The sequence below is a fragment of the Armigeres subalbatus genome, chromosome 2 (genome assembly GCF_024139115.2).
Source record: "Armigeres subalbatus isolate Guangzhou_Male chromosome 2, GZ_Asu_2, whole genome shotgun sequence".
NCBI lineage: Eukaryota > Metazoa > Arthropoda > Insecta > Diptera > Culicidae > Armigeres > Armigeres subalbatus.
The window spans coordinates 335,999,781-336,013,957 of record NC_085140.1 but is presented as its reverse complement, the minus strand read 5'-3'; the positions used below and the strand labels follow the sequence as shown (position 1 = coordinate 336,013,957).

General features: G+C 42.7%; 2 protein-coding genes across 2 annotated transcripts; both read left to right on the top strand.

Annotated features, from left to right (window-relative positions):
* Nucleotides 1–850: 850 nt before the first annotated feature.
* LOC134209995 (uncharacterized) lies at nucleotides 851–1,447 on the top strand. The gene has a single exon (XM_062686014.1). It carries the CDS (start codon nucleotides 851–853, stop codon nucleotides 1,445–1,447), a length of 597 nt encoding a protein of 198 aa, XP_062541998.1.
* Nucleotides 1,448–1,730: 283 nt separating this feature from the next.
* On the top strand, nucleotides 1,731–3,987 carry LOC134209994 (uncharacterized). The gene is made up of 2 exons (XM_062686013.1): nucleotides 1,731–1,749; nucleotides 1,811–3,987. The coding sequence occupies exons 1-2, from the start codon at nucleotides 1,731–1,733 to the stop codon at nucleotides 3,985–3,987; spliced, it is 2,196 nt and encodes a 731-aa protein (XP_062541997.1).
* Nucleotides 3,988–14,177: the final 10,190 nt, after the last annotated feature.

Here is a 14,177-nt window from a genome sequence, read left to right as displayed (position 1 = left end):
AGTTTCCTCCGTTCAGCAGCCGCTTCCATCAACGTCCCGCCAAGTTAACATGGCAGTCCAAACTGCATGCACCATGACGCTGCTTGAAACGGTTGTTCTCAACATCGTTGACGACCACGGCATCTCGCACAAGGCTCGTGCTCTCCTCGATTCGGCATCGATGTCGAATTTCATTTCGAAACCGTTGGCGAAGATCCTCTTCAGCCGCCGGTCTACAGTGGACGTATCCGTCGCAGGCATCGGATCCTCCACACAGAAGATTAGTAGTGCCATTACAGCAACCATCGAGTCGGGAGATCGAACGATTTGGTACTGAAGCAGCCATCGTCGGAGCTATTAACTACGCCGATCGATATTTCAGCGTGGAAAATTTCAGGCGTCGAGCTAGCAGATCCACAGTTCAATGTTCCCGGAAACGTAGACCTCGTCATCGGTAGTTAAACGTACTGGGAACTCCACACGGGAGATTTCTCTGGGTGAAGGTTTTCCATGGCTAGTCGAAACTCTCTTTGGTTGGGCGATCACTGGTCCGGCATCTCGCTCGGCTACCTGCATTCCACGGTTCTACCTCTCCACTGCTGACGATCGACAGGAAGCCGCTCTACGCAAGCTCAGGGACATGAAAACAATTCCATCAGCTCCAGTTCGATCTACCGAAGAAACTCTATGCGAAGAACTCTATGCTGCTACTACGATGCGCATTTCCGCAGGGCGGTACATTGTGCGTCTTCGGAAATTCGGAAAGCTGAAGATTCCGAAAAGGTTCTCGGAGAATCAAGGTCGATAGCCGATCGTCGCTTCCTGAGCTTTGAACGGCGATTAGATAGAGATCCACTCATACCATCGATTCATGGAGGAGTATCTACAGCTTGGTCACATGCAGGAAGTACCAGAGCCTGTAGATGATCGAATTGAACACTCCTACATCCCCCACCACGTCGTCTTCAAGGAATCCAGCACTACCACGAAGGTCAGGGTAGTTTTCGACGCGTCATGCAAGACCTCGTCCGGCTATTCTTTGAACGACACGCTCCTTGTTGGACCAGTCGTCCAGCAAGACCTCTACTCCATCTACACGAGATTCCGGACAAAACGCATTGCCATAGTAGCAGACGTCGAGAAGATGTACAGGCAGGTATTGCATCATCCCGACGATCGCCGTCTCCTTCGAATCCGCTATCGCAGATGTCCATCCGATCCGATCGCTACGTTCGAACTACAGACCGTGACATACGGTACGGCTAGCGCACCGTACCTTGCAACGAAGACACTCCAGCAGATTGCCATCGACCAGGCGGAGTTCTATCCTGCTGCTGTCAACCCAGTGGTGAAAGATTTTTACGTTGATGATCTATTGTCCGGTGCATCTAACGTGGAATCCGCCAAAGCATTTCATCTTCAAGGCACTGCCATGCTCGGTTCCGCTGGATTTTCGCTGAAGAACTAGGCGTCGAACGCTCTAGAAGTCCTCCATGATGTTCCGCCAGAAGATCTGGCCATCCAACCTCTCCACGATCTGCAGGATGAGCAGATGATCTCCACGCTCGGTCTATTGTGGGTTCCAAAGGCCGACAACCTTCGATTCAAGGTAGAAGTACCTCTCCCAGCTGTCATTTTTACCAAGCGGAAGGTAATGTCGTACATCGCCAAGATTTTCGACCCTCTGGGCCTGTTGGGTCCGGTCATTGCAAAGGCAAAGCTTTTCATGCAGCGTCTATAGGCATTGAAGCATGGCGGTGTTCTCTGCGAGTGGGATTCTCTATTGCCGAATCAGTTACAACCACGTTCCACACCACGTTTCACATTCTAGCTACAGTCCAAGTTCCTTGGTTCCTGTTTTCGACAGTTGGTGCTACTACCCAGCTCCATTTCTTCGCCAATGCATCTTTCGTTGCCTATGGAGCTTGCTGCTTCGTTCGCACGGAATCGGCGGAAGGTATACGAGTCCAGCTCTTGACATCGAAGTCAAAAGTCGCGCCGCTATCCACGCACCACTCCATCGCAAGACTAGAGCTCTGTGCAGCACATCTGGCAACTCAGCTCTTCAAGAAGGTGGATGCCTCGCTGAAGACCACCACCACCGCCTATTTCTGGTCCGATTCCAGCACCGTACTTCAATGGCTGCGTGCCGTTCCAACCCACTGGAAAACATTTGTCGCTAACCGCGTGTCGAAGATCCAGGCCACCACAAGTATAGACCACTGGAGGCACATAGCTGGTTCCGAAAATCCTGCCGACGATATTTCGCGCGGCCTCAATCCAACGGACATTATCAACTGTTCCCGTTGGTGGCATGGCCCTTCCTGGCTCGCACTGTCACCTGAATACTGGCCCAAGACCGTCATCGACCAGGAGAATTCCCCGGCAGCGTCCGAAGAAGGGCGCAAAGCACCGATTGTGGCAATGACCGCCGCACAAGCAGATTTCTGTGGAGATCTGTTTTCTCGTTACTCTCGCTACAACAAGTTACGTCGTGTGGTTGCATTCTGCGGCCGCTATATCCAGCGATTGAAGAAGCGCATAGAGTTGCGCAGTTCCGGATCATCTCTTCCTCCGTTGGCCATTAGTATCCGATCCATCTCAACGTCCATCGTACCACTCACCACTTCCGAGCTCCAGCACGCTGAATACCTACTCTGCCGTTTAGCGCAGAAGGAAACATTTGCTGAGGAGTTGTCGGATCTTTCGAATGGCGAACGTGTCGCCAAGTCATCATCGCTGAAGTGGCTGAAACCGTTCGTGGATGAAGACGGTACTCTTCGCGTCGGTGGTCGCCTACGTAACGCCGCACTATCCGTCGCAAACAAGCACCCGATCGTTCTGTCTGCCAAACATCCGCTGTCTGCTCTGCTGGCTAGCAGTTGTCACATTAGCCTACTGCACGGAGGGCCACAACTCCTGCTAGCCACTCTCCGTCAGAAGTTCTGGATCCTTGGCGGCAGAAATCTTGTCAAGTCCGTTTTTCACCAATGCCACACTTGTTTCCGATCCAAGCCCACTCTAGTCCAGCAGAGCACAGCCGATCTGCCGGTATCGCGAGTGTCGCCGACGCGTCCGTTCTCCGTTTGCGGTGTCGACTATTGTGGGCCATTTTACGTGAAGTCAGCAGTACGAACCCGTGGCCCCACGAAAGTCTACGTGGCCATATTCGTTTGTTTCTCGACCAAGGCGGTCCACATCGAGTTAGTGAGCGATTTATCGACTCCAGCGTTCCTAGCTGCACTCCGTCGTTTAGTCGCCCGCAGAGGAAGGATCGTCGAACTCCATTCGGACAACGCCACTACCTTCAAAGGAGCTTCGCATGCACTCAACCGAGTCTATCGCATGTTGAAGACTGAAGCCGCCGATCGAAACCAAATTTTCGACTGGTGCTCCGGAAACGAAATCATCTGGAAGTTTATTCCACCGCGAGCACCACACTTCGGAGGCCTCTGGGAGGCCGCAGTCAAATCGGCGAAGAATCATTTGCTGAAGATAGTCGGCAACGTCAATCTTGCCTACGAGGATCTACTGACCTTGTTGGCACAAGTCGAGATGTGTCTGAATTCTCGGCCCCTGACACCGATACCGGAGGACCCAACCGACCTAGACGTCTTGACCCCAGGACACTTCCTTGTCGGAAGCAACCTCCAAGCGGTTCCTGAATCCAACTGGAAGGAGACCGCCGACAACCGTTTGGACCACTGGGATCGCACCCAGAAGCATCTGCAGCAGATCTGGTCTCGCTGGTACCCCGAGTACTTGCAACAACTGCAGTCCCGTGCAACTAAAGGTTGCAATCCGCCCGTCACCATCGAGGTGGGCGCCATCGTCATCATCAAGGAGGACAACGTTCCGCCAGCAAACTGGCCGCTGGGAAAAATTGTCAAGCTCCACCCAGGAAAGGATGGCGTCGTCCGTGTGGTAACCCTGAAAACAGCGAACGCCAACGAAGTGGTGCGCGCCGTAGCTCGCATTGCACTGCTTCCGACACCAAGATCAACATAACAGAAACCAGGTAGAGCAACCCATTGTGGGAGAACTTGCTCGATGCTCACCTGTGTTTCTGCAAAGGTAATTGCAGGTCCAATAGTTTACCATTCTCTCGTAAGATCTACCTGGTCTTTTTCTTTGTTCCCGGTAATCTACGACGTCCGTTCTGCAACATCCTTCATCATCCTGAGGCACGATCATGAACTCTCGTGCCAACCGGTAGACCACGACGATGAGTTGCAACGTTCCAAGCTGCATAATGGATTATTACCGTAGAACCACCATGTAGTAGTTATTAAGTTGAAACATCCATGTTTCAAGGTGGCCGGAATGTTAGGTTTAAGTATAATGATCAAAATTGAATTCGCTTTCATCTAACAAAGTTGCGCCGTTCCAAATGACACGAACCAGTCGTTTGAAACAAGACACTGTAGAGAGCAGAGCAGGAGAGTATCTTGCAGCGATGATAGCCGATGGTCAACCATCTCAGCTGTGGAAAAGGAGGAATAGCAAACTGATAATTGTAAATAGTAGCAAATAATACGTTGAAGAACAAACAACTACGGTCGGTCGTTTCTTTGGTCCCTAGATGACACAAAATTATTCTAAGTGTTGAGCAAAACTGCCAACTTTATCTTTGCGCGCTCGAGTGATACGGTGCAGTGGTAAAAATCGTCAAAGTCCCTGACGAGACTTAGTGCATTTGGTGGAGAACTTTGCATTGCGGTGATCTTTTCGGGGCTAATTAAATTAGCGAAGCAAGTCCTTCGAGTGACGGCACGCGAGTATCGTGATCAGGTATAAACCTCATTTTGAGAAGAGAAATTTTGTCTACCAGCAGCGATGTTTGCATACGTAGGTACATTCGAAAATTGGAATTTACTGAAGTGCTTGCTACCTTGACGAGCGGCAAAATTTGTTTGTGAATTGTGGTGGGTATGAATTGCTCGACCGATAACCGGTTTCGAAATTTGAGCGTTTGAAAAATTTCTACCCGTCGAATCTGGGATCCGATTGGAATTTCCTGTCATCAATTTTGCACGGGAATTCAAAACTTTTTTGCGTGAAGGGCATTCCCAGAAATTGGATTTATGATTGCCCCCACAATTTGCGCACTTAAATTTATTGGAATCTTCTCTCACAGGACATGCGTCCTTGGCGTGAGAGCATCCATGTGACAATGTTTGGTTCCATGACCCCACTTTTGGCACTCACGGCACTGGGTGGGGATTTGGAAATTTTCCCCAGGCCTGCGGAAATGTTCCCATGTAACACGGACATGGGACATAATTCAGGCCTTTTCCAACTTTTCATATTATTTAGTTCACTTTTGTTATAATGAACTAAATAAAATTCTTGAGAAATGCCCCTCTGGGAAGTACCAGAGTGGGATTTTTTTTTCATCTTAATTACTTGGACTGGTGAAAAACCAAGTAATTGAGAAATTTCAATTTTAATCTCATCCAGTGATTTATCATCACTGGGGAGACCTTTCAAGACGACTTTGAACAATCGCTCAGTTTTGTCGTCGTGCATGAAGAATTTATGGCGCTTCTCAGTTAAATACTGAAGAAGACGTTTGCGATCGTCAAAGGATCCCGGCAAAACGCGGCAGTCACCCTTTCTAGCAATCTGAAATGAAACCCTGAAGGTTACTCAAAATCTCATTCCGGAAGCCAGAAAACTCGGCAACAGATACCACAATTGGCGGAATCCTTTGCTTTTTCGCATGAATCGAATCACCTGGGCTAGAGGTATATTCGATTTGCTCAATTTCATCATTAATCAAATCGAACTGATTGCTCAGTTCGATTGGAGAAGAATTATTTCCGATATTAGAGTTAGAAGGAATATCTGAATTCTCCAGCTTCCTTCTATTTTCTCCGCGCTTTGGCAGGAGGGTCTTGAAACCTTGTTTCTTTGAAGGAAGTGGAGAATTCAGAGACTCCCCCTTCCTCTTGTTTTTATTAATGCTCATGGCTGAGCGTGGAGACGTGACCTTCTAAGAGGTTTTTTCCCAGAACGGTGTCCCTGCAGGATTACCACCGCTTGTCGGAATTTTACTTCCGCAAACGGGTCCAACGTAAAACGAAGGCACGGGTCCTTGCAAAGATCGTAACGGGATCAGTGGGTACAAATAGCGCAAAGAAGCACCGTTGAAATTAAAATAGCTTCGGGTAGAATTAAAAACTTCCTTCCGCAGAGAGAGAAAGAACCGCACAGCACGAAAGCACGATGCGGTCTGAATGGGGTCGAAGTAGTTTGCCTTTACTCCCATGTAGCTCCCATGTTCAAAAAGTACCAAACGGAAAATTTATTTACCCAACTGGAGGTTTAATTCACTTAATTTTGAGTTAAGGCAATAAACTCAATGTTAGGTTCCCGTATTGAACTGGCGTCGTTGGATTGTTTCGCTCTTCTGCTTTTGACAACAGAAGAAAGAGTGGATGAAAGAGAAGAGAAAAAAAATCTCAAAAGTAAGTTAAAAAAAACTCAACGCTGGGTACTTTTTTCCGTGTAGGGTGCCAATGAAAATTACAGTTTCGAATTTCAAAAAACGATATTCCTCACAAGTTTTATTACCCTAAAATAAGACCCCATGCAAAACTTGAGCTCAATCGGACATGATTTAGGGGTGCCTAAAATACATAAAAGTTTTGAAATTTTTACCCATGCCAAATTTTCCCAACATTTCCTAAGCCCTAAAATATGCCCCAATGCAAAATTTGAGCCCCAACTTCAAAATTTTGATGGCAAGATTTTGAGCACTCTCAAATCGTGTCCGATGGAGCTCAAATTTTGCTTGAGGCATATTTTAAGGCTTAGGAAAGGTTTGCGTAACGTCCGGTTTTTAAATTCGATGAAAAATTGTTTTCGCCATAAGAATTTTTTTGGACATCACAAAACAGTCGATTTTTTTTTAATTTTAATTTTCCTTTTCTGTTGGATATTTCTAACAAAACACCGAAGAAGTTTTCTCCAGCTTTTAAATCAGGTAATGCTATAAAATTTAAACCACCCCTTTTGACATCTTGATGTACACTATATTTTTTGTCTGAGATTCGATTCGAGTCAAGTACGATACACTGAAGACGACCTTACTGTTGAGGTCGAAATACGTATCTGTCAAGGTACAATTAAGTGGTGGAATTAAATGGGATTCTACAAACTCGTCTTATGACAAGTGAAGACATTCCACTAAAAAGCTCAAAATAATTTTCTTATTAAAAATCATGGCTACCAAGATGGTGCTTTAAAAATCTGTATACCATATAGGTATGTCATGCATGAATGTATGAATCACCCCTCAAGAAATTTATAGCTAGCGTAAAAAGCTGGATAGAAGAGAACTAAATACGTATTTGTCGACTCAGAATGGGATTATGTAGTAGGCGTTTATAGATAATTTTTAAAACATTACGTTTTGAAAACAGCTTTATGATTTTGTTCAGCGGCGCAGCCAAAATGTTTGATAATACACGACCGTACGAGACAGTATGGTTTAAGTGTAAATTTGTTTCAAAATTTCGCGGAATTCCGTTAAATTTCGTTACAAGCTAGTTTTTTCTAGCGTAATTTTTGTAATTTTACGAAACGAAATCAAGAAATCAGATTTTGCCATGCTCAAATTCCGCGAAATACCGTGGAATTTCGTTTCGAATCACCTGAGACGAATTTTTTCGAAATAGCGCATATGCTTACCCATGATATTACTTGCGCTTAGTTCCGAAGAATTACCAAAATATTGATTTGCCCTGCTGTGCCACCTCACCGATGCCGATGGTACTGCCTAGATATACACCTCAGAAATCAAAAGAATTGCCCACGGAAATTCCGAATAACTTCCCTTTTTTGAAGAAGTTCCCGGAAATTTTGATGAATATTTCATAGAAGTTTTGCAGAATGCTGAAGATATCCCGTGGATGTTCTATTAATTTTCCTGTGGAAAATCAAAAATAAAGTTATACGTTATAAGTTATAATATTATATCGAAGCATGAAAATTGTACAGTTTTCAGTGGAAATTCCGAAGAATATTCTGAGGAAATTCCGGAGAATTTCCCGAGGTCAAATAATTTCCAGAGGAACAATTAAAAAAAATCAAAGTAGTTCCGAAGAATTTCTCGAGGGAAATACAAAAGAAATTACCGAGGTGGATCGTAGGTCGAGTCTTGTGGAGAAGAATACTCCATTTGAGGTAAGCTTATCGAAGAATCGTTAATCTTTACCAGTGCTGCAAAGTGTCACCGTTCAAGTCACGCAAAGCGTGACAATAACAAAATCCAGGTCATGTGTCAAGTACTCAATTGTGATGCTCAATGTGGATCTCACATGCTTGGTGTAACGATCACCATGAAAGTGACATTTTAGCAACTAGCGCTTGGTCACTCACCATGTCTTCACTTCTTCTGCCTGTGATCACAAGCATGAATGATAGGAAAACTTTCCTGATGTTGTTGTTGTCATATCCATGTCATCTTGACTATCGTGATGATCACTTGACCTATGCGGTGTTTGGTTCGGTGTTTGGTTAACGCTCGACAGCAATGGAATAATCCACTTAGCGGAATTAATGGATTTTTGCTGTGATAAAAATGCATGAAGCCAAAATAGAACTTTTGGGAACATTTAAACGTTCTTATTGTTTATGTTGACTTTTTGTGCAATATTTTAAGAGGTGCTGTAAAAAGAAAAGTACATGCATAGTTTTTTCAAATTTGATCCAGACTATCTTTTGAAAGAGGCCAAATTTTTTTTCATTGATTTTTTCAAATGGATACAATTAAAAAACGACGCATCCTACAAAAGAATGTTGTATGGGTGACTATCGCAAAATCAGTCAAAGTTTCTAATAGGGATATCGGAGGCAATTCAGGTTGAGCCCTACACTGAAGGGAATCAGCTTTAAAAATTAAAACTCGATTTGCGTAAAAGCGCTTTTTTTATTTGTATGAAATTGTGTCTCAAGATGTTCCATACCAACCGTCCATACATCGCAAGCTTGACACTTTTTAGGGAAAAAAAGTTTTTCTAACAATTTTTTTTTCTTGTCGGAATTGATTTTTTTTTTCAGTGTCAAGGAGTGTCAGTGGATTTAACATATACATACCTATTGCAGGTTGCAGTGGAATGTCAAAATGCATGGAATCTGGCGAGCAAATGTTGGGGAACGCCTGAAAATCTTGCAACCAGTGTTGTTGGCAATGAAAATAAAAATGTTTTCGTACTTCGCAAAAAAAATATTTTTAGTCTTAAAGGAGTCAAATAAAATCCTTGGTTTTTAGCCAGAATATATTCAAAGAAATATTCAATTTTCAAAACAGTGAAAAAACTTGATAAAACACGACAAATTTCAGTTCAAAACACATTTTTCTATTACTGAAAATCTGGCATCACTGTTTTTGGCGCGCTTCGAAAAAATAAATTCGACGAAAACAGCTTTCAGCTGACGTCTAATCATCCTTCTCTTTCAAGCTTATAGGAAAGATAGGATTTGACATCAGAAAGTTGACAGCTCGCTGCTTGCATTTTGGTTGCAAGCTTCTTGCAAGATCTTTGCATTTCGCGTTTTGGAAGAAATTTGCAATATATTAAAATATTCCTGTACAGTCAAGCAAAGTACAATTTTTAGGTCGTAACTAATCGCAACGGATAAAAATACACTGAAAATAATTTCGACAAGAAAAAGTTTTTGTTAGAAAAACTTTTTTTTCCTTAAAAGTGCCCAGCTTGCGATGTATGGACGGTTGGTAGGGAACATAATCACCTATCTTAAGACACAATTTCATACAAATCAAAAAAAGCGTTTTTTCGCAAATCGAGTTTTAATTTTTAAAACTGATTTTTTTCAGTGTAGGGCTCAATTTGAATTGTTTCCGATATCTTCATTAGAAAAATTGACTGATTTTGCGATAGTCACCCATATAATTTTTTTTTGTAGGATGCGTCGTTTTTTGATTGTATAAAAAAAAAAAAAAAATCAATAAAAAAATTTGGCCTTTTTCAAAAGATAGTCTGGATCAAATTCGTAAAAACTTAGTTAGAGCCATTCACAAATACGGCCCATACAAATTCCAGAACCCTCCCATACAAAATACGTTACGAGAGGGTGGGTGGGGGCTTTCAGCCCCCAGGTCCATTTTAGCGTTATGTAATTTGTGAATGAACCCTTAATTTAACTATTAATTTATCCAATTTATCAATTAAAAACGACGTCAGTCCAATCAAACGACAACAAAATCAATCAATAACGGTGCTCACCTGCACTTTTGACAGCTGACCGACCTGATGCTCTTTATGGCTCTCAGCTTGTGGTTGTCAATCTGGGTGTCACGCTTACCGAAGGTACTCACGTGTCAGCTTCTACATGTCACGATGCGCTTGCAGTGATTGTCAGTAAAGAGCATCGTTTAAAAGCGTGGTGGTTTTTGTTTTCATATCTGATCATCTGGTGATGGTCACGACATTTTGCAAGACTGTAACGCTGTTTTCAAAATATTCTGTGTTCGGTTGTTGTAGTTCTTCACTTAAGGGTACCGTCTACGTCCTTGCGATGAAATACTGTGCGGGTGAGCTTCATGTATATTTGCATTTGCTTCTTAGATGACCAATAGATTTAAGAAAAATAATTTAATTTCCTTTTCCTACTCTTGGGCTATAATTGAATACCTTTGTACACGTTGTTATTCGTTTCCAAAATCATAGATAGAACCTTTGGGTTAATTATGCTGAAAACATCTACCATTTCTAAAATAGTTCTTGTAGGTTGCTTTTAAAAATTCGCCAAAGGATAGTTCGCCGCACATGTTTAAAATGCTTGGGGGTTCCATTATTACTAAGCACCTTTGGTTTATACCCTGGGAGGAGCTCTCGATACTACACATCAAATAAAGTATATACTGTCGTCATGCAACAAGTAAATTTTCAACAAGAAAAAACAATCAACGTAGGCGCCACATGAAATGACTAAGTTCTGTTTTGCGTGTTATTGTTGTTATATTGCCTTCAATAATTTGCTTGCCGAGAGCTTCGTTTTCGGCTCACACTGACAGCTAGATTTCGGCTCGGCTTGACACACACATTTTTCGTATCTGTTTCTCCCTCCCAGGTTATACCTTACCTAAATTTTTTGACGTAGGACTACGTCTGTGTTTTCTATATTGGGGTACACTTTAAGATTGCGAAAATCGGGGACCGTCACGAAAATATGATAGACTTTGAACTTTAATATCTAAGCCGTTTCTCGATGGATTTTCAATTTTTTTGGACCATTCGATCAAGGATGAGTCGACGCTTCTTTGTATTTATTTGAAAATACTGATTTTTAACTATTTATTATCGATAATTGATAAAAAGTTTAGAAATAGGTCAACCAACCAATCACGTACATGCATCACTAGCACAGACATCAAAAATCAATCACTTGCGGTTTGGATCTAATCCTCAGGTTGAACAAGGTTTCATGCAGAGCAGACGCATCAAAGCGATCGCAGCGGAGCGGACACAGCATCACGGAGGCGCTGGTAACATTTTCAACGGAAATCCATCGCATTGGTGGTGGTGCTTGGTGTGTTGCTACAGATCATTCAACCTCAACGAACCAGCTTTTCATATGAAGAAAGAGTTCACTATAAAAGTAGCACTGTTGCGATCCCGCACCGCCAGTGCCGATGCTGAAAATTTATTACAAATTGTGGTGTCAGTTTGTTAGAAAGGCGCATTGGGAAAAGAAAATTGGTACTTCTCAGGACCAACATTTTATGAAATGAAAGAGTTAATTGCGAAAATGGACTGTTTCGGTGGCATCGGGTTTGGCGTGGTAGTTTTGTTGCTGTTAGTGATTCCATCCATAAAAATTTACTACATCATCTCCCTCCAAAGCGCTATCAAATTCGCTATTTACGATTGAGTTTTGCACTTTGAAGAAAGTTTATTTCGGATAGTCTGATCAACCTTCTTTTGTATAAAATGGTGGCTTTTGTATAAAATCAATTAAGACGCCACCTCAGTGGAAACTATCTATAGCAACCACCCATCGGTGAACGTCGCTCGGACAGACAGATGCCAAGAGATAATGTTTTGTAATATGAAGAAACTTCGTCTTGAGTCAAATTTCTGTTGTTATTCCTCGCAACAATTCAGAATCTTGCGAAAAAATTTCATGAGATTTTCAGAATCTGTCATTTTCGGAACGGTCCGTTGTCTGCGGAATCCCAATCAAAATGGCTCCCGCGCGTCAAAAAGCTTTCTTATATCGTCTTATATCTAAAGCAGCTTTCTTATAGCCCCGCCCCGTCGTTAATCTTTATAAGTGCACATTATATTTACACTTATATCAGATCACAAAGGGGCGGAGCTAACGGGCCTAATTTATTGAATACAAGAAAGCTGCTTTCCAGCGCGCGCGAACCATTTTGATCGGGATTTTGCAGAGAGCGGTTGAGCAAGATTTTACGCTAGGAATGGGCGTTTTTCGGAAAAATATCGATACTGCCGAATCGATGTTTTTGCCTTTCTCGTGTTTATTATCGAAATATCGATGCGGCGTTGAAACATTGATATTCCGATAAAATTAAAAGCACGAGCGAAAAAAAGAAATAGAAAACTTTAGACTTCCCATTTTAGATCATCGAATCACACATCAAAAAATCGATACGGTCAAATAATAACTTAAAAAAAATCGATACAAAATATCGATTAATCGGAGCGAAAATATCGATATATCGTATCGGTATCGCCCATTCCTATTTTACGCAGAGCGGACGCAGCGGAGCGAACACAGCAGCACGAAGGCGCTCTGGTAGCATTTTCAAAGGAAAATCATCGAATTGGTGGTGGAAGTCTGCGTTGGTGGTCGTCATTCAACCTCAACAACAAATCAAAATCTTGTGAAGAAATTCCATTTGACTGCTACTGACGCCATCCATTTGAACAAACTCATTGCATCATCTCCCTCCGACGCGCGCTTGTGGTTGTGCTACCAAAGGGCAACTTTCTGTCGTCGCCAAACGATGGTAACCCGGAAAAATCGATATCATTTCTAATGACTAACGAAACAAAACCAAAGAATCTTGCCAGAAAATTTCACTTTCCGTCGACGACGGCCAAATCGATGAAGACGCCACCTTAGTGAAAAATGTCGTTTAGCTGCCTTAGTTTTTCAAATGGCGCATTATTAAAAACAAGCCGCACAGTCTGTTTGTCCGGGTAAACAATTTTCCGAACGGTCAAAACCTCTTCTTGGATAAATAGTTTAAGTCCTGAAAAGGACTGTTTGTAATTTATTCTTGAAGTCCCGCTCACTTTGCCACCAGCGCACACTGGGGATTTTCAAAAGCAAAAGGCTCGAAATTCAATTACTCCAGCTGACGCTGCAAAATTTCCAGAAAGTACATGTTTCTTGAAGGAAAAACGTGCGATGAATCGATTGCGCGGGGTTTCGTGCTGGGCAGACCACTTTGAAGTGCTCATTTTGCCCCAATTCCCCTGATATCACAATATTTCTGTAATGCCTCGAGCTTACGCTGATATTTCTTCAATAAATATATATTTCCTGAAGGGAAAAAGTGCGATGAATCGATTGCGTGGGGTTTCGTTATGAGCAGACCCTTTTAAAGTGACCATTTTGCCCCAATTCCCCTGAAATCACATTTTTTTTGCAATGCCTCGAGCTGACGCTGATATTTCTTCAATAATTATAAGTTTCCTAAAAGTAAAAAGTGCGACGAATCGATTCCGCGGAGTTTCGTACTGGACAGACTACTTTAAAGTTACCATTTTGACCCAATTCCCCTTAAATTACAATATTTCTGTAATGCCTCGAGCTGACGCTGATATTTCTTCAATAATTTGAAGTTTGCTGAAAGGAAAAAGTACGATTAATCGATTGCGCGGGGTTTCATGCTGGGCAGACCTCTTCAAAATGACCATTTTGCCCCAATTCCTCTGAAATCACAAATTTTTTGCTATGCCTCGAGCTGACGCTGATATTTCTTCAATAAATATATGTTTCCTGAAGGGGAAAATGGTGATGAACCGATTGCGCGGGGTTTCGTGCTGTGCAGACCACTTTAGAGTGCTCATTTTGCTCCAATTCACAATATTTCTGCTAAACCTCGAACTGACGCTGATATTCCTTCAATAAATAAAGGGAAAAAGTGCGATATGGAAAAGGAAGATATGAATCCCTTTTTGTCAAACACTTCA